General features: G+C 43.9%; 1 protein-coding gene across 2 annotated transcripts in view; it reads left to right on the top strand.

Annotated features, from left to right (window-relative positions):
• Window positions 1-20,669, top strand: part of NOX4 (NADPH oxidase 4) — a 759,149-nt gene that overhangs the window by 228,716 nt on the left and 509,764 nt on the right. For both annotated transcript variants that reach the window (XM_069204008.1, XM_069204009.1), the window contains exon 7: window positions 14,896-14,968. In XM_069204008.1, the coding sequence (XP_069060109.1) occupies window positions 14,896-14,968 (73 nt within the window). The remainder of the gene's footprint in view (window positions 1-14,895; window positions 14,969-20,669) is intronic.

Here is a 20,669-nt window from a genome sequence, read left to right as displayed (position 1 = left end):
TGCAACATCTGAATGAAAGTATTATTGAAGTACGATTGACGGTGCTTCTGCACCTGATAGGGAAGTGTAAAGTAATAGTGATCCTCTGGTACTGGAGTAGTGGCAACAAAAAACTCACGAGCAGGAGCCTTCTTTTCAACAAACCAAGTGATTATTGCTATAATCACCAAAACAACAACAAACCCCATAGTACTAATGATCAGTTTGTTATTCATTTTAGCAACAGTGATAATCGACCCTTTCAGAAATGAATTAAAAACAATAGTTGGAGCTCTTATCCCTGGGCAGCTGCTGATTTCTTCACCACGGGCCAAGACTGCTGTCACTACTCTAATGCATGGCTGATCCCCCCCCCCCTTGCCACATTTGCTCTCCGTTTCACTAACCCAGGGCGGTAGCTCAACCAGTTTTTTTTCAAAAAAATTCAGATTCTTTCCTCGGTCTCAAATTATATCGTGACACTCCAGAAGTCGTATGGTCCGGGAAGACCTCTGCAGATTCGTCAGGTGATATAGCACGGCCTTTCTCCGTAGTCAAAATCTCTCGATGATCGGTCAGCACAGCAGGTTCCACCAAGGTAGGTAGCACTCTCTTGCAGTGAGTACTATGGACCCAATTCTTTCGGTTCGTCACTCGAACTGCTGTCCTTGTCACAAGGAGCACCTGTTCTGGGCCTCGCCACCTTGGTTCCAAGCTGTTTGATCTTTCGAAGGACTTAATCATCACCTGGTCACCAGGTCGGAGTTCATGGCCTTCACCTGTAGATCTGTCAGGAAGTGCTTCTCGAACCTGTTGATGAATAGAAACCAAATTGTCAGTTAACTGTGCCAAATAATCATTCATCAGGACACAAGGTACATCATATACAGAATTTGGCTTAGGAACTCCCCAAATATTCATTGGCCTCCTGAAAACCTCTTTGTATGGGCTAAGGCAGAGTCGAGAGTGTGGCACTGACCTAATAGACAATAATGCCAATGGTAATGCATCCGGCCAAGTTAAGGATGTGGAAGCCTGTATCTTCGCTAACTTCAGCTTCAAAGTAGCATTATACCTTTCCACCAACCCTGCTGATTGTGGGTGGAAAACCGCATGGAACTTCTGTTTGATCCCTAATCCTTTCAGGACATACTTAATAACTTCCCCAACAAAATGAGGTCCGTTATCATTCCATAAAAGTCTGCAAACACCAAACCTAGGGAAAAATTCTTTCAAAAGCACCTTCGCTGTGGTAATGGCAGTATTATCCTTTGTGGGGTATGCCTCTATCCATTTACTGAAGGCACATACCACCACCAAGACATACTTTAAATTGTTGCAGCGTTCAAGCTGAATATAATCCATTTGTAGAACTTCAAAAGGTGCAGTTGGTGTCGCAAACCCTCCCGCAGGAGTACGTTTCCCTTTTCCAGGATTGTATTGTAAACAGATCAAACAAGACTGTACTACTCTCTTAGCTGTACTGGAAATTTCTGGATGCTCCCAAACTTGCGTAAGCAACTTCATTATTGTTGAAGCTCCAACATGTGCCAGCCCATGTGCCATCTGAACCATAGGTTGGACAAAAGCTGTAGGCAATTTCCATTTATCCATCTGCTTATTCCGCCAACAGCCCTCATCATCCAATTCTCCATCTTCAGACCATTGCTCACGTTCTTTCACAGAAGCAGATTTCTGTATATCTAATACGTCTTGTCTAGCATTATGCCAACGTTCAGCTTGTGACTTCACTACATATATAGAAGTAGTACTTCGCTGCATCGCAGTCTCACGTGCTACGCGGTCTGCAAGAGCATTACCTTGCCCTATCTTATCGGTCACTTTCTTATGTGCACTACATTTCACAATAGCTAGTTTCTTTGGATATGTCAATGCAGTCAAGAGGTTATGCACTAATTCTCCGTGCATTATCTGCATCCCGTGGGATGTGAGAAAGCCTCTCTCCTTCCAAAGCAAACCAAAATCATGAGCCACTCCAAAAGCATAGCGGCTGTCTGTATAAATGTTCACACATAAGTCAGTACTAAGCTCACATGCTCGTGTCAAAGCTATTAGTTCAGCTGCTTCAGCTGACTTCTGTGGTATACGAGCTGTCTCCACTACCGTGTGTATTGTGGTGATTGCATATGCTGTTGAGGTCGTACCATCAGGCAACTTCAAACAAGACCCATCAACCCACAGTTCCCCGTCTACATCTGGAAGGGGCGTATCTTGTAAATCAATACGACCCTTTGTCTGTTCTTCGGTAAGGAATATACAATCATGTGTTTCTTGTGACTGAGGCTGAGTCACCGGATATGGCAACAAAGTGGCTGGATTTAGTGTTGCACATCTCTTCAGTGTAATGTGAGGATCCAGCAATGTCAACTCATATCCTGTTATACGAGCGCTAGTTAAATGTTGTGTCTTTGTTTGATTTAGAGCATCAACCGCATGGGTTACTAACACCAACAGTTTATGTGACAAAACTATCCCTTCACTCTGGCGTATTGACACAGCTGTTGCGGCAACTGAATGAAAACACCCAGGCAACGCTTGAGCGACAGGATCAAGTACTGCTGAAAAATATGCACAGGGACGCTGCTTATCGCCATGTGCCTGTACTAAAACTGACAATGCACATCCATCTTTCTCATGTACGTAAAGTGCAAAAGGCTTCATGTAATCTGGAGTACCTAACACTGGTGCTGAACAAAGGGCTTGTCGCAGCTGCCGGAAAGCAGTCTCACATTCATCTGTCCATGGGAGGGGCATTGGAGTATTTTTAGTCAAAAGTGCTAGCAAAGGTTTGACAATGTGTGAAAACCCTAATATCCATTGCCTACAAAAAGAAGTAAGACCAAGGAATGCACAAACATCTTTCTGAGTAGAGGGTACTGGTGTGTCTAAAATTGTTTGAATACGATCTGATGTAAGTGCACAGCCCTCCTTAGACAAAAGGTGACCTAAATAGGTTACCTTTGGTCTACAATACCGCAATTTCTTTCATGACACTTTATGATGGTGTGAAGCAAGAAAAGAAAGTAAGGACAAAGTGCATTTTTCACATTGCTCAGGGGTATCAGCCGCCAACAAAATATCATCGACATATTGTATGAGAGCCACACCTTCAGGCAAAACAAAAGAATCAAGTTGTCGTTTTAACGCTTGACTATAAATACTTGGACTCTCCATATAGCCTTGAGGAACTCTGCAAAATCTATATGATCGTTTATTCAAAGTAAAACCAAACAAATATCGGCTGTCAGGATGAATAGGGTTCGAAAAGAAAGCATTCTTCAAGTCTATCACAGAGAACGTAGTTGCTGTCGGGGGAACCAAAGTAAAAAGTGTTGTGATGTCAGATGCCACAGGATATTGTGGTATCACAATCTTATTGACTTCTCGTGAATCAATAATGAATTGGTAAATCCTGATATCAGTATCCTTTTTCAGAATAGGAAGAATCTGACTGTTACAAACATTATACAGAACTTCCTCAACAACCTCAACTGCAATAAGATAATGCACAATTCATGTGAGTGCTTCTTCGCCCTCCTGTGAAATTTTGTATTGAGGCAAACATGGCAATACAGCTCCCTCTTTGACACTAATATGTACCGGTGGAATAATCATTTGTCCCTCATCAGTATCTGAAGTAGCAACAAAGTACTAGGGAGTGAAGCTAATGCAATATCTTCTTCAATAAGACAAACTCTTTCCATCACAGGATGATTATCATTTAAAATAACACGCACCCCTTCAGGAGAGCATCGTTTTGTAGCCCTGAAATACTTGAGCATATCAAGACCCACAATATTGTCTGGTGTATTTGGAGAAAGCAAAAATGGATATGGAGCAGTAAATTTATGACCTGGAAATAAACGCCCATAGAACAATAACGGAAAGAGGAAACACCTAAAGCTTTTATGTCAGAAACACATTTAATGGATACCAAACACAAAATTGTCAACTTAGCAGACAAATGTTTGAGCGATAAATCAACATTAGCTGGCCATGCAATAAAAAGACGAAGTACCGTATTATCATCCCACATAACATTATATGTAGGAATTGGAGGCTTAACAAAACGTACTCCCTTCAAAAGTCAGCAGACTAAAGGATGTTCTCAAATAGGTCATCCACTTTGATATGTTCTGAAGAGATTGCAGATCCATATATATTAACCGTCCGATTAGCTTTACCTTGGGATGCTGAAGAGGCAAGGAAATTGACAACCAGGGTTACATCTGCTGAAACGGGATCCGAATCCCTGTCCAAACACCAGCTACACCAGGCCAACCAGGCCAACTTGTAGACTTTTGTTGTGCCTCGAGCCCAAGACTGTTGGATAAAATGGATAGCTTCCTTCGAAATTCCTGAGGTTCTCCAGGAAGCCCCATAACCTTCCAGGCTACGAGATGAAGAGCATTGTCCATGATGAGGGAATGGGAAAGACCCTGAGGGTTCAGGAGTCAATCGGGAAAAGGAGGAATCAAGACTGAAAAATCCAAGGTCAGCTCCAGTAGGATTGGATACCAAGGTTGGGACTGCCAAAAGGGAGTGATCAAGATGAGGGATGACTGTTGTCTGCGAACCTGTGCTAGAACACGAGCAAAAAGGAGAAAGGGAGGGAAGGTGTAGAGAAGGGAAGGGGGCCATGACTGAAGGAAGGCATCCGTGTCCATAGCCAAAGGATCTGGTCTCCAGCTGAAAAAGGAAGGAAGTTGAGTGTTGAGATGTGAAGTGAAGAGGTCTATCGTCATTCGGCCGAAGATGGAAGAAAGATGATTGAAAACGGAAGGATGCAGCCGCCAGTCACCTGAGTCGTAAATTTGTCTGGAAAACCAATCGGCCACGACATTGAGCTGGCCCGGTAGATATTCTGCCCTGACCGAAATGTTTTTCTGCAGGCAAAATTCTCACAGGCTTTTGGCTAGTAAAGCCAGAGGTCTGGATTTGGTACCGCCCAAATGATTTATGTACCTGACCACCGACAGGTTGTCCATTTGAAGTAACAATGTGCACTTTACCCTGCCTTTTGTAAAGAACTGGATGGCAAAGGAACCTACAAGCATCTCTAAACAATTGATGTGCAATGCTGACTCCTGAGCAGACCATGAACCCTCAGTCGAGAGTTGACTACATCTTGCGCCCCAACCTGTCAGACTTGCATCTGACTCTAAGACAAGATCTGGGGCGGCAGAAAAATTGTTATCCCATTCCAGGCATCTAAGTGAGTGAGCCACCAAAGGAGTTCCTCTCTGGATTGGGAATCCAGAATAAGTGGGTCTGAGTAAGCAAGACCTTGACGGATATGACGTATCTTTAGTCTTTGAAGGGCCCTGTAATGCAGAGGCCCCGGAAAGATGGCCTGAATGGAGGAAGAGAGAAGGCCCACTAACCGAGCCAAAGACCTGAGGGAGGTACGGGAAATGTACACGGCATGACGAATCTCTTTCTTTATCAAGTCCACTTTCATTTGACGAAGTTGAAGAATCGAATCGACTGTATTTCCTAAAAAAACAAGAAACTCCAATTGTTGGGAAGGTATAAGGACCGAATTGTGAGGGTTGATCAGGAAACCCAGACTTATCAAAATATTCCGACAAAGATACAGATGAACCAACAGACGGGACTGATCCTGGGCAATAATGAGGAAGTCATCTAGATAGACTATGAGCCTGACATCCTGAGCTCTGAGGAAGGTGATTACCAGTTTGAGAATTTTGGTAAAGCACCAAGGGGCTGAAAAGAGCCCAAAAGGCAGCGTCTTGAATTGGAAGAAAGAATCTTCCCACTGGAACTGAAGGAACTTCCTGGAAGCCGGCTGCACGGGGACCGAGAGGTCTAGACGGACCAACTAATCGCCCTGAAGGAGAAGGTCTCTGAGATGGAGGATAGTCTCTATTTTGAAATGATGATAAACTAAGAAATTGTTGAACAGTTTCAAATTTATGACTGGACGATGTTTGTTGTTTTTCTTGTGTACAAGAAATATAGTGCTCAGGAAACCTGAAGGATCGAAGGAGACGCTTTCTATGGCTTGTTTTGTCAGTAAAGCCTGTACCTCCTGTTGAACCAACAGAAACTGGTCGTCTGAAAAATGAAGGGGTTGAGGAAGATTGGTCTGGAAGGGACGTTGATAGAATTCTATGCAATAGCCCTGTACAGTTTGTAAAACCCAAGGATCCGATGTCAGAGACAACCAAATGTTTAAATAAGTTGCTAGTCTGCCTCCTACTGGAGGAAGGCCAGAACTGAAAGTTCTTACCTGCGAGTTGATCGTTCTTGGGTTTGAAACCCCTGCCGCGGCCTCCACGGAAACATCAGGGATAAAACTCGGATTTGTATCCCTGATAGAAGTCTTGCTGGGAGTTTTGGTTGAAGGATTCTAGGTTGAGGTATTGTCCTCTGGATGTATAACAGCCGGCAAAGCGACTCCTTCCTCTGCCGGCCCTGCCAAAAACCCGGTGGGAGAAAAATTTCTTCATAGAAGACTGGGCTTTATCAATAGAGGCGAAGTTTGGGACGTATCTGCTCCTTTCCTTAATGAAGGAATCTCCAAAGAGAAGACCGTCCGCCTTAGGTCCTTCTCGTTTGGTAGCGAAGGAACTTAACTTAGGGTCAATCTTAAGCAAAAGGCTCTTGCGTCGTTCCTGAGATATGTAAGCATTGGCGTTGCCAAGCATGCAAATCGCCCTTTGCGCCCAATTGGATAGGGTCTCAGGATCCACCTGACCGCACTCCGACTTAGCCTATTCGGCGAGATCCAAAATCCTTGTTAAAGGACCAACCAAATCACAAAGTTTATCCTGGCAGTTAGACCAGGCTCTATCGACCCCTTTTTTGGAATCCTTGCCGAACTTGGTGAAGAACAATAACATGTTCGGGTCAATAGTGGGTGTATCAGCTACTTTGGATGGAAGGGAAGGTCTGGGACATTCGGACTTTAACTTATTCCTGCATGATTTGTCTAAACTGTGCTTTAAATAAAAGGAAACATAATCTGAGATGTGCTCAGAAGGGAACCACTCTGAAGAATTAGGATGGTGGATCGACATAGGGTCGAATATGGGTTCCCCAAACTGGTCCACTAAATTATCTGACAGTGTGAGGGATGAAATTGCAGAGGGAGAACTTTTTCGCCTTTTCTCCAGAGGCTTGTGATCAGAAATATCATCATTGACAATATTGTCAAAGGTATCATCCCCATCACTGTCCGTATCCCTGAGGTTAGTAATATTAAGGGGGAAAGAAGGGAGCCCCGAAGGATTCGCCTCTTGGGTGGGAGGCCCAATCTTGAAAGAAACACCTTTAGGAGGCACCTGGGAGAGAGCCGCATGTTTCGTTCCCTTTTTAGAAGGAACCTCACCAGAGGGCTGTAGCATCTTGGATAACGAGGCTTCTACGTTTTTAGAAATATCCAGCATGGAAACAGAAATGGCATGCTGTACAGAATCTTTAATAAAAGTCTTCAAATTGTCCTTTAAAAACTGAGCCTGTTCCTCCCCAGACATTATAAGCTAATATGGAAAGTAAACAGTAATAAACATAAATTAAAATATTTAGCAAATATCACCACTGAAAACGTAGAAGAACGATGGAAAAAACACCATAGGCTATTAAAACTATGGGAACCAAAAAACAGACATGCAGGGGTTAAAAAAGCTGAGGCCAGAGGGGGTGTGTCAGGGCGGAGCCAGGGAGAAAGCTGCCGGAGAACCAGGAACGCCCCTGAGGGAAGAGGGGACACCCGGAAGGCAGCTGAGTGAAGAATGCTGCTAGCGAGAGCCAAATAGCCCGAGGCCTCGCAAGGGGAAGAGCTCTGTAAAACAGCCGTTCAAGCGTAATGGCAGAGTGAGAAATGCCTCAGGAAAAACAGCACGTGCGATAGAACGCGCAGGTGGAGCGAGGCATACACATTAAAAGCAAGGTAAACAAAGAGTCAAATACTAAATATATATATTAAATATACACATTACGCATGAAAAATATATTAAATAAAGCGAGCAGGGTACTTATCTTGATTGCGAGCAGCAAGAAAGAGGGCTTGTTGCTCTCAGTCAAGATAATTATACTCGATGTGTGATTGGTTACCCTCTTTATGATGATATGTTGTAGTTTCTTTCCCAGGGTTTCTGGGATTTGTAGTTTCTTAGCTGCTGTGTTTAATAAAGTAAGAAAAGAACGCATAATATGAACCTCCGGTCTTGTAATAAAATTAAGAGAATAAAAATGTACCACCCTTGGGGGGGGGGGGTTGTACATTCTCACTCTTACCTTCATTATATGCTTGGGGTGCGAGACTAGGTGTGCGAAACCTCACTTTCCACAAAGGGGGTTCATTTTGGTTACATCCAATGGGTGGCGCCATTCGTTTGGCATGATTAGTGTCAGTCTCAATAACTCCATAGAAGTGTACCGTATACTGAATCCTGGTGCTGTCCAGGTGCAGACAGGCACAGAAGAGCTTGCCTTAGGTGCGCCTTTGCGGCCACTGCACGCATCGGCCCTGTTTTTATAGTGGATTGGGCACATAGAAGGATCCGCACCTAAGTACTGACATGATTTACATGAAGCCCATCTAAAATGGCCACTAAAGATTTCCAAATCTGAACTGAATCACTATTTTCAATGAGTACAAACTCTAACAGGCTCACAACTCAAGCATACAGAGACAAGTACTCCCCCATAGCACCCCACAGTTAAAAAAAAAAAATAATAAAAAAAAAAAAAAACCTTTACCGAAACCCAAGTTTTATCAGCATAAGTAAAACGCAGTTACAGGCCCCCGAAAATAGGACACAAATTAAAATTTCATTTTAGAGGCTGTAGGTGCAATTGAAGAGCATAGCAAATGCTCAGATCCGGTACGATTATGCAGTGCGTTTTTGCATCGGCCCGTTTTTATAGTGGTTTGGGCATAGAGCAGGATCTGACTTGCACGTAGCCCACACAAAATTGCTGCCAAAGATTCCCCACTCTGAACTGACTCACCATGTTCAATGAGTATGAACTCTGACAGGATTGTAACTCAAACACACAGAAATAATTAACCCCCTCCCCCCCGCCCCAAGTACCTTACAGTTAAAAAAATGAAACCTTTACCAAAATCCAAGTTTTATCAGCATAACTAAAACGCAGTCACAGACACTGATACTGACAGAGCAAACCTGCCTTTACCAGAAGGAGCAATCTCTGATGGGGAGAACAGTGAGGAAGCTAATGAACATCATGACATATTGCATACCCCTTATGGCACAAGCAAGGTTACACATGAGACCACTCTCTAGGATAGGCTACAATGTCAGTGGTCTCAGGATCTGGGAGTTGGAAGTATCTAGTGGTTGCCACAGGGATGATACAAAGAGGCATACAGTGATGAAAAATAAAGAATATAACAGCGGGTACACCTTTCAAACGACCAACTCCATCAGTAACCATCACAACAGATGCATACCTCTCTGGGTGTAGAGCACAGATGGGAAAACAAAGGGCCCTATCAAGCCAAGAAGAGGCAGTGAAACAAATAAACATAGTTTTGCTGAAGACAGGCTTTTTGGTCCCAAAGACCTTCTAGACACAAATCAGGGTTAAAAAGGTTCAAGTACAAACAGACAACATGACTATGATGTTGTACCTCAACAATCAGGGGTGGAGGGTGGTGATGAAGGTTGCATACACCATCCCAGTTATCTCAGGACATGTGGAAGTAGACCACTTGGGGAAGAATAACACTAGTAGTTGTACACCCACCAGGAGTTCAAAACACAGAGACTGACATGTTAAGCAGGAAAGCAAGTTCCTCACATGAATGGGAACTAAAACAACAAACGGAGTGATTTTTTTCAGAAATTGGGCAAATCAGATAGATCGATTTGTAGCACATAGAAATGGGAAATGCAAAATGTTAAAACTTCCCATCCATGTACTCTCTCTAGTGGTCGCTGGTGAATGCCAAGTCAATAGACTGATCAGGGCAATGTGCATAAGAGTTTCCTGCAATTCTGCATTACTGCTGTAGACCAGTAGATGTAAACTACAGTGATGTGTGAATGGAACTGCAAGAAAGGAATCATTTTGCATAAGATTTTCAGTAGAAGAAAGCCAGAATTGGAGAGTTTGTTAATCTGATTAACTATAAAGAGTGATTGCTCAAATAGAAAGCCATGCTTGTGCACAGCACAGAATTCACTGGGATAGGTGAGTAACTGATGCTGAAAGGGCAACATCCCTGTAGCCGCATTGAACGACTTGCTCCAATGATGTGTATCTATAGGAAGCTGGCTATTTATATAGTGGACAAAACGAGGTACAGTGTGCAGAGTCCAGGCAAGCCCCAGGTGTATCACAGAGGCACAAATGACATCCTGCTCTCTTTTGTGGTAGTGTGGTCGAACAGTTAGGCATATCAGAGGGTAGTGCTAAGCATGTAAGGCACACACTAGTACAGTAAGTGAGACACACACTCAATAAAGAAATCCAACAACAGTTTCTAAAAATAACACATACTTTTATATAAACTTTGATACCAAGATGACCGGAATCAGGTTAACAGTGCATTTTTCAAAGGAGGAACAAGCACTGCATACAGGTATGGTACAGCGACTTTTGGGACCAATCTCCTGGACTTAAGTAGGGGTCAAGATCCAAGGCCACACTAACTGGTCACCTCAGGTGGCAGTTGGGCAGCCGGGTCCAGGAGTGCAGTTCAGAATTGGGTGCCCTGTGTAAGTTTTAGGGGATCGGTCTGGTCACAAAAGTGTTGCAGGGATGTAGTGGAAGGTAAGTCCAAGAGAACCCACACTGGGACTTGACACTTGAGGTCCTCAGGCATATGGAGACACCATCTGTCCACTTCTCAGGCTGTGGGGCTCAGGAGCAGTGATGTGTTCTGGCATCGGTCTGGTGCGACAGTTGCTTGTGGTTGCAGGGGGCCCGCAGAAACAGTCTGCAGGCATGGTCTGGCGTCCAGTCCTACCAAGCCAACAAGTTGGCTTAGGTCTCTAAAGGCTTGGAGATGTGGGGGACCCGTGATTCTCTTCTCCTTGGACCGGGGCGGGGGGGTGTCGAGGTGTCCTGGAGCATTGGGCCTTTATCTCCTAGTCACTCGTGGTTGCAGGTAGGTCTGCAGAAACAGGCTTCAGACGCCATTGTGAAGTCTACAGTGGATGCAGTCAAGGTGGCCTTCATCTTCAGAGGGCCTGGGGACCAAACTAACACCACTGACCCACTACAGCTCTGGCTAGGCACCTTGGGTGCATTGGTGAAATCCAGTGTCTGGGTTGGGTGGTCCCGGTCCTCACAGTTCTTTTTTTGGTTTCCTGCAGTTCCAGGGAAGCAGCTCTTCTGCTCCAAGGGAGTTTTTGGCGATTTGCAAAGCAGTGGCAGCTCTGCCAAGTTCTTGGAGGCTGCAGCACAGGTCAGTTGATCCTTGAGGGTCAGGTGCAACACGTAGGCTAGCAGGGTTTGCTCCAAGTCAGTTGTGCTCATTGTTCCTCAGGTTCAGCAGGCTTCTTGTCCACTCCTTCTTTTGTGTCCAGTGAAGAACTGTTTTCCTGGTATCTGGGTCCCCTAAAAACTCAATTTAAGGAGCATTAAGGGGAGTGAAGGGTAGTATCCAATGGACTACTTATCCTTGGGGTCACTACACCTCCTACATGACCACTTCCTGTGTACAGTGGGCATCACCCTGTCCAGAGGTCCTACATTCCACCACTCACAAGATGGTGGAATTTCCTAGGCTGTGTCCACTTCAGGCTGGTAACCCTAGGGGTGTGTCCAGCCTGGAAATGCCACACATCTCCTACATAGCTAATGTTCCCACCTGTTCAAGTACCAGATGGGCTTTGGGGCCAGGTGGGTCTGCATCCTCCTCTGAGGAGAGCCATCTCTGCATACTAAAGGTACTGGGCTTCTTTGAAGCCTCCTGCCTTGGAATGCAGATTTGCGGGTCATCCTGTTTGTAGGGGTGTGTTAACATCCCAGCCAGAGCAGGCTTTGTTTCTGACATCCAGAGAGCAAAGGATCTCACTCTTGGGGGGTCGGATTCTCGTCTGTCGGTAGCAGGCTGGCTAGAACTAGCCAGTGAGCTCACTGGCAGTTGATAGGTTTTCACGGGGCACCTCTGAGGTGCCCTCTGGAGGCATGTATGAATACATACATTACTGGACTCTTTGAGGGTTTATTAATATGAGATGTTTGATACCAAATATCCCTAGTTTCAGTGAAGCCATCATGTAGCTGGGGAACTCTTATTGACCAGTGTCCAGCACATGTATTTAAAATGGCTTCACTGCACACTAACTATATCTAAGAATCAACAAAGATGTAATAGGGGCATATCTGCTCTTTTAGATATGTCCACACATGGAATGTAATGCACCCTGCCTTAGGACTGTAAGACCTGCAGTAAGGGTGACTTACAAATAATACATGCAGTATTTAAGGGACATGGCACACAGGCTGTGTGAGATGTTGTGTTGTCACTTTTAGGGAGCACCTTGTCACGCAGCCTGCAATGGCAGTCTGCATGAGGTTGGTGAGAGGTCCCTTAGTGTGGCACAAGTTGGGCCACAGCTCTTAAGGCCCCGATTCAGTACCCGTGCCCTAGATATAGGACTACTGTTTTTATGGACTTATAGAGGTGCAAAATGGCCTGGCCACTTGGCGATCAAGTGTCTTGTTTTTGGGGAAAGAACACTGGCACTGGTGACCTGATTAGCAGGAACCCAGAGCACTTCAGTCAAAGTTGCATAAAAAAACAGCCAAAAAGTGGGGGGATACTGCAGCCCAAACCCAGCGTCCTACAGTACCACAGACTTATTTGTATTTGAGTTAAACAGGTTGGTCTTAATCCATTTACTAATTTCCAGCTCAGGGAGCTGGAAGGAAGCTCAGGTTCTGGTTGAATTCACATTGAGGTGGATGAGAGTTTGAGTATAGTTCTCTTAAGTTATGACTAATGATAGAAAATCTGAACGAAATTATGAGTTGTGAGTAGTTAGTTTGGGTTGGATGGTTCTTGAGTCCATGGTTCAGCAATAAATAGCAGGTAGGTCGACATCAAATATAATGTCAGACAGTTCCATGGCATGTTTGCCCAACAAACAGAAATTAATTACTGAACATAGTGACCGTGGAGGGGAGTTGTGAGTTTTTCAGATACATTGGGCTAAATTTGTTATAGGCCTGAGCTGTGTTTTTCTTTTTTGAGGTAATGGCACACTTGTTAAAATGAAGCAGCAAAAGACAATGATTGGATTTACTGTAAAGGTCTCAGCCATTGGGAATAACTTGGAGCACATTCCAGTCCATGATTGTTAACCCTTTTTGCGATTCAGATGTGTAACAACCATATGAAAACTGGTCTTGGTCCTGCCTTAGCAGGCCACATCCCCACTGAATGGGAGAACAGTTTCTTAGACCCTTTTCAGCCTTTTGTTTCTCATTTGTAGGGTTCAGTTTGGATCCCAAGATGCAACAAGCATGGAACCCACATTTGGGCTCGATCGTTGCACATAGAGCATCACAGAAGAACAACAAATACCTATTAAAATGCTCCATAAAAGAGATGTGAAGTAGAAATGATAAGTGGACAGTGAGCTGGTTTTAGAAATAATTATAGATTCCATCCCAGGTAGTGCAATTTCCTTCAAATTCACATCATATTGTAGCACTTGTTCTGTGTTTTGTGTTTAGACATATACATTGGGCCTGATTCACAAAGTCTAAGTTGACACCAAAAGTCTTAAATTTAGACCTAAAGTCTAACTTTACTTACAGTAAAGTTAGACGTTTTGTCTAAGATTAGACGTTTGATGTAAGTTTACACCAAAAGATTTAACTTAGACCACAATTCTAACTTTACTCGAGACTTTTGGGAGTAAGTTTAGATGTTTGGTGTAAGTTTAAACCAAAAGTCTAAACTTAAACCAAAAGTCTAACTTTACTATAAGTAAAGTTAGACTTAAAGTCTAAACAAAGACTTTTGGTGTAAACTTAGACTTTTAGTCTGTTTACCCTTGTGAATCGGGCTCATTGAGTTTTGCTATTCAAAAATAAATTGGGCGAAACAGCGACTTGTCTGATATCACCACAAGTTGGCAGTGACTACTACTGAGGGGTTGGAAAGCACAGGTTTTTATTTTCTCACCTGAAATTTGGAGATGAAGGACCGATGGCGAATGCGGGTTGCCTCCGACATGCTTCTGTGTAGCTCTAGTAAGCAGAACGCTGTATTTCCAGAGCACCATTACCGTATATATTTCTCTATTTCTAAAAACAGGGTATGTGCTATTAGAGGGAAGCATGCAAAGATCATACTTTACAATTCTGGTTGACCTTAAGGCAAACAAAAAATGTGTTGCCCTTTTCTGCAGCACTGGACTTCCTTACGTGGAGTGCAGTTAAATGCTGGGGAAAGCCCTCTGCTTTCTCAGCAGGCCACTGCAGTGTGGGGAAAGGGGTGGGGTCACAGGAGGCGCCTATTAAGCCCAAAACCAATTAATATCTATGCCATTTGGGAGACTCACCGGGTTCCCTCATCACATGCAGGGAGGCCCCTTGATTTTGCGTTACGCCACTGAGCAACATCCCGGGTTCGGCGTCTAATTATCATATCTTGCAACCCGTCAACTCTCAGAAATAGTTGCTTTGTCTTTATGGTGTTCATGGCGAGGTGGCAAAAATAGAAAGCGCTTCTGGTGGACGCGTCACCATGGAGATATAGAAGAGAATCTAAGATTTCTTTTCGGATTAACCACGGCATAAAGCAAGCAGGGCTGTCACTGCAAAGCGTGTTGATATGAATTCTAAGCAGAGGAGCACTGGTGTGCTGCTGGGGTGACTAACGCGCCAGCGCGCTGCGGGGTTCGCTAATAGAGTCTAAATTGCTTTGCATTTATGTTTTAGTTCCCGGGGTGACGGGTGTCCTCATGGTGCTGGTCCTATTCCTAATGTGCACAGCGTCTACAACTGCCATCAGGTAAGGCTCTTATTGTTGCACCAAACATTGTCAATCACCCTCGTAATCGCAGTACTGCTGCCCACAACGAGCCTCTGCGGGAGGTCGATGTGTGGTAAAAACGATAAACAGATGAATTAATAATGACAAATATCCTTTCCCCGTTTCCCGTTTTCCAAGAGTAATACAGCAAGCAATGGAAATAAAATGCTTTCATTGGGGAGATGCATAACTGCATTGTTTTAGACGTGTGAACATAACAGGCAAGTTTTCCGTGTGCGTAATTGGTAACTTTCGCGGGTGCGTAATTGGTGCGAGAAGACCATGACTCGATTCCTCTAATAAGACACGGTATACTTGTGCTCTATACTTAAAACATCGCGGGTTAATCATAAGTTTTTTCACTGTACAATTTTTCACTTAACTAAAACACGTTTTTATATGAATGTACATTCAGAAGACTTTGGACTGACTGGTGCACTTTTCGGGCTTTTTCAGGGAAACCGTATTACTCAGTTCAGGCTCCCTAAGCTGAATAAGGGTTACCCTACTCGAAACTTGATTATCTTTCTGAACTGAACAGCTCGTCACTGCCACGGTGTTCACACAATTTATCTGAAAACGTATTCTTTGTAAGGACGCAGATTTGGTTAATGCACATATATGCTCACATACTCACTGCAAATTATAGCAAAAGACAAAAACAATTCCGATATTTAAGAATGGATACGTTTTTATATTAAGAAAATGCTCTCTTTAAGAGTAGAGGCAGATCAAGAATACGGTTTTGATAAACATGACGACGATGTTTACACCGTTTTAGTGATTTTAAGAGACGTTGATTTGTAATACTATCTCCATCAACCGTGTCTTAGCTATGTGTCTCATTGAAAGCCAGTGTTCTTTGATATGTCTTTTATTACATTTCTGACAAAGCGGATACGGTGTATATTAAAATGTACCCCTATTTAGCTAACCTATATAAGTCAAAGTATGAAAGTACAATCATTAGTAAGGAGTACAGTTGAAGCAATTTATATGTTTAGAAATTCACAATGGTTTGTATTCACTTAAGCTGTGCCTGGAAATAATGTCTTCTTGAATAACTTTGGACTAGAAGCAGAAAGCATTTTTTGGTGGCAAACATTCACGTTTGGGTTTTGCAACTGTAAAAATGCTTTTTCTAATGTACTAATCCCATTTTAGAAGTAGATAAATGTAGGAAATCTAATGTTTCTGCGTGGTCACTCAGTTTTTTTAAAACTTTTGCTGGACCCTATATTTTTGCTGACTTTAGAAGTCTGTGTACTTTAACCCTGCTAACCAGTGGAAAAGTGCTTGTGCTCTATCTTTAAACATGGTAAAAACTGCATATTCTTAATTGGAATATTTAATTTATATATAAGTCCCAAGAATACGGTGCAAAGTTTATCCAGGGCTCAGAAGTTAAATGCCCCCAGTGGACTGCAGCATCTCTTGTGCATTCCACTACAGTGGCAGTGCAAACATGGCTGCAGGGCTATCCTGTGTACCCAGACTTTTAGCAGTGTTAAAACGTCATTTCGACCTGTCAAAATAAACGCTTTTAACGGTTCAGAATTTCCATACTAAATATTAAAAAGTTACTCCTACGTAGGCATTGTAGGCCAAAAGGCAGAGTGCATTGTATTTAAAAGTGGGATATGAAGAATTGTAATGTTATGTTGCTACATTGACAAGGCCTTACAAGCTATTTTCACTGTGGAAGGCCCTGACTGTCCTATGAGAATACTAGAGTACATAACCTTACAGTGACTAGTACCATAAGGCTATTCTGCACTGTGGCAGGCCTAGCCGTCTTCTGTAGATAACCTGAGTACTTATTAATATCATAATACTCTATTGTGGGAATTAGATTAGCTGCAAAAATAATTAAACAACTACTTTCAATATTTATTAAAATCCCAATACAATGTTGAAATCAGATTTTTAACAAATGCTAAGGAACAGTACATTTTAGAAAGTTACTTATTCCCTGCCTGAAGGTCTTGGTGGTTAATTTTGGTTTGCTGTCCCATCTCCCAGCCGGTGATTAGTATTTGACTAGGTATGAAATATTTGTGAAATGTTTCCCAGGAGTAAACAATAGGCTATCCTGAATGGGCAGTGCTAACTCTTCTGAGCCTCATAGAATTTTGCAGAGTGGAGCTGTGAGTATCTTTTTTGACACTAAAGTGTCAAATCCTGCTGGAGTGTCAAATCCAGCTTGATAGGTTTGCCTTGTTTTCATTTATTGTGTGGGACACACTTTAAGGGAAGGGAACAGGACAATCCTGGTTTTGTTCCACTAGACTTCTGCCTCTGGGTTTTTACATATAATGCTTGTAGCCTCATTTATACTTGGCCGTATTTGCAGCAATTTTTTGGCAATTGTTCACTCATTTGGAGATAACAATTGTGCATGAGTCAGCAACTGATGAATGCTGTATTTAAAAAAAGTGCATCTTCACAATAAGATGCAGTTTTCTGGTGGTTCAAAGAAATGCACTGGTTTGCAGGTCAGTTCCGAACCCAGCACTTGTTAAACCAAGTGTGCATACATTTATTTATTTAAAGTATTTCCATTTATGAGCAGCAAGTGTCTTGCTTCCATTTGTGCAGATTTGTGGGACTAGAATCATACCTCAAGATACATGGTGCCAAACAATGCTTGGGCACACCTAAACGGCTGCAGATAGGAGCCAGCCAAATGCTGCATAGGTCGGGCAAACAAAAAAGACGTGCACCATACTGTCCGCTGAACGGGTACAAACTAGGCAGACAAATAATGACCCAGAAGACCACCTTGCAGAAAAAGACCGTAGCAGCTAGGTACCCACGTCGAACTGGAAGTAGAATTTCTGGTCAAGAGGAACAGTCCCCATGCTCCAAAACAGCTGATACCTACTGCCAGGCTTAAAATCAAGAAAGTAATTAAAATGCCTGGCAGAAGTAGCCTGTCTGGTATCGTCACCACTACACTTTTCCAAAAACATGACTTCAGTATGTTTTTGGGTGGGAACATTGAAGAGGCAGGATGTTCCCAAAGGTCTATCAGCACAAGAGTGTCTAGTGATTTTCTAATATGCAAGAGCCAGGGTACATTGAGAAAGTTGTCAGCCGCCATGAGATCTTGTAATGCTTATGCATAATGGTCTATCTAAGGCATGGTCCTCAGCCACATCCAAAACAAAACAGGATGGAACCTAGCTTTGTCCGCTAGACATTTCAGGTCCAAATCATAGTGGAGTGGATGCAAAGGGGTGACAGAGGGAAGAGAAGTAAGTTAACAAATACATTTGTTCTCTCCACCTACAAACAAATCAACATTCAAGAAAGCCCATAATCCTGACCCATAAAGGGCCAAGGCCACAGCTTTAGCTTCGTAAATATGAAGGGCCAGGAGAATTTGTCTCGAGTGAGAAGAACAAAATCCTTTATAGAGGACGCCTGTAATTTGCCTGAGCTTCAGCACAGCTCTATCAAAGTGGAGTTTCCAGATGTGTCTTTGGAGCGTGTAATACCCAAATGGGGAAAAGAGTCGACCATCTCCAGTGGGCCCCATCCCCATGACAAATTGGTCCTTAAATGGTCTATGTGGATTTAAAAACATTAGCTTGGTGTTATCTGTGTTGATCTCCAGACCTGTATTTAGTACATCGACCCCTTAATTTCTTCAAAGATCATCTTATTAATTGATATTGTCTAAGATAATGGTACCTAGTCCAATACAGTTTGTCTTTTCCTCTTCCTGGTGTAAAACACTAAACTCTTCTAAGTGCCTAACTCCATCTTTGCCCTTACACTTTAAATACTCAAGTGTGACCGTCTCAAGCTTTTTTTTTAGCAGGATTACTTATTTTGCAATGGCCAACTTGCTATTCTATGAAAATGAGAAGTACCCACATATTATTTTGGCAAACACAAAATAATATGTAATTTACATAAATGTGGCTATAGACTAAAAGATGCACCCAACAGATCTGTTTGACTCTCTATATTTAGGAAAATACTACAGAAAATAAGACAAGAGCCTTATAAGACAGGTGTAAGGAAATGCCTCCTTGGCATGGTTACCCCCTGACTTTTTGCCTTTGCTGATGCTAAGTTTTGATTTGAAAGTGTGCTGAGGCCTGCTAACCAGGCCCCAGCACCAGTGTTCTTTCTCTAACCTGTACTTTTGTTTACACAATTGGCACACCCTGGCATCCAGGTAAGTCCCTTGTAACTGGTACCCCTGGTACCAAGGGCCCTGATGCCAGGGAAGGTCTCTAAGGGCTGCAGCATATCTTATGCCACCCTGGGGACCCCTCACTCAGCACAGACACACTGCTTGCCAGCTTGTGTGTGCTGGTGAGGACAAAACGAGTAAGTCGACATAGCACTCCCCTCAGGGTGCCATGCCAACCTCACACTGCCTATGCAGTATAGATAAGTCACCCCTCTAGCAGGCCTTACAGCCCTAAGGCAGAGTGCACTATACCATAGGTGAGGGCACCAGTGCATGAGCACTGTGCCCCTACAGTGTCTAAGCAAAACCTTAGACATTGTAAGTGCAGGGTAGCCATAAGAGTATATGGTCTGGGAGTCTGTCAAACACGAACTCCACACCACCATAATGGCTGCACTGAAAACTGGGAAGTTTGGTATCAAACTTCTCAGCACAATAAATGCACACTGATGCCAGTGTACATTTTATTGTAAAATACACCCCAGGGGCACCTTAGAGGTGCCCCCTGAAACCTTAACCAACTACCCGTGTAGGCTGACTGGTTTTAGCAGCCTGCCACACTCAAGACATGTTGCTGGCCACATGGGGAGAGTGCCTTTGTCACTCTGTGGCTAGTAACAAAGCCTGTACTGGGTGGAGATGCTTATCACCTCCCCCTTGCAGGACTGTAACACCTGGCGGTGAGCCTCAAAGGCTCACCCCCTTTGTTACAGCACCACAGGGCATTCCAGCTAGTGGAGTTGCCCGCCCCCTCCGGCCACGGCCCCACTTTTGGCAGCATGGCCGGAGGAGATAATGAGAAAAACAAGGAGGAGTCACTGACCAGTCAGGACAGCCCATTAGGCAACCTGAGCTGAAGTGACTCTGACTTTTAGGAATCCTCCATCTTGCAGATGGAGGATCCCCCCTATAGGGATAGGAATGTGACCCCCTCCCCTTGGGAGGAGGCACAAAGAGGGTGTAGCCACCCTCAGGGCTAGTAGCCATTGGCTACTGCCCTCCCTGACCTAAACACACCCCTAAATTCTGTATTTAGGGGCTCCCCAGAACCTAGGAACTCAGATTCCTGCAACCTAAGAAGAAGAGGACTGCTGAGCTGAAAAACCCTGCAGAGAAGACAGAGACACCATCTGCTTTGGCCCCAGCTCTACTGGCCTGTCCCCCCCCCTTCTGAAGAAACTGCTCCAGCGACGCTTTCCCCAGGACCAGCGACCTCTGAATCCTCAGAGGACTGCCCTGCTCTAAAAGGACCAAGAAACTCCCGAGAACAGCGGCCCTGTTCACCCAAGACTGCAACTTTGTTTCCAAAGAAGCAACTTAAAGACACCTGCATTTCCCGCCAGAAGCGTGAGACTTGCAGCTCTGCACCCAACGCCCCCGGCTCGACTTGTTGAGAACAAACACTTCAGGGAGGACTCCCCGGCGACTACGAGACCGTGAGTAGCCAGAGTTGGCCCCCCTGAGCCCCCACAG

The sequence above is a fragment of the Pleurodeles waltl genome, chromosome 8, assembly GCF_031143425.1.
Source record: "Pleurodeles waltl isolate 20211129_DDA chromosome 8, aPleWal1.hap1.20221129, whole genome shotgun sequence".
Taxonomy (NCBI): domain Eukaryota; kingdom Metazoa; phylum Chordata; class Amphibia; order Caudata; family Salamandridae; genus Pleurodeles; species Pleurodeles waltl.
Note: the sequence above shows the minus strand (reverse complement) of the source record. Positions and strands in the feature narration are given on the sequence as shown.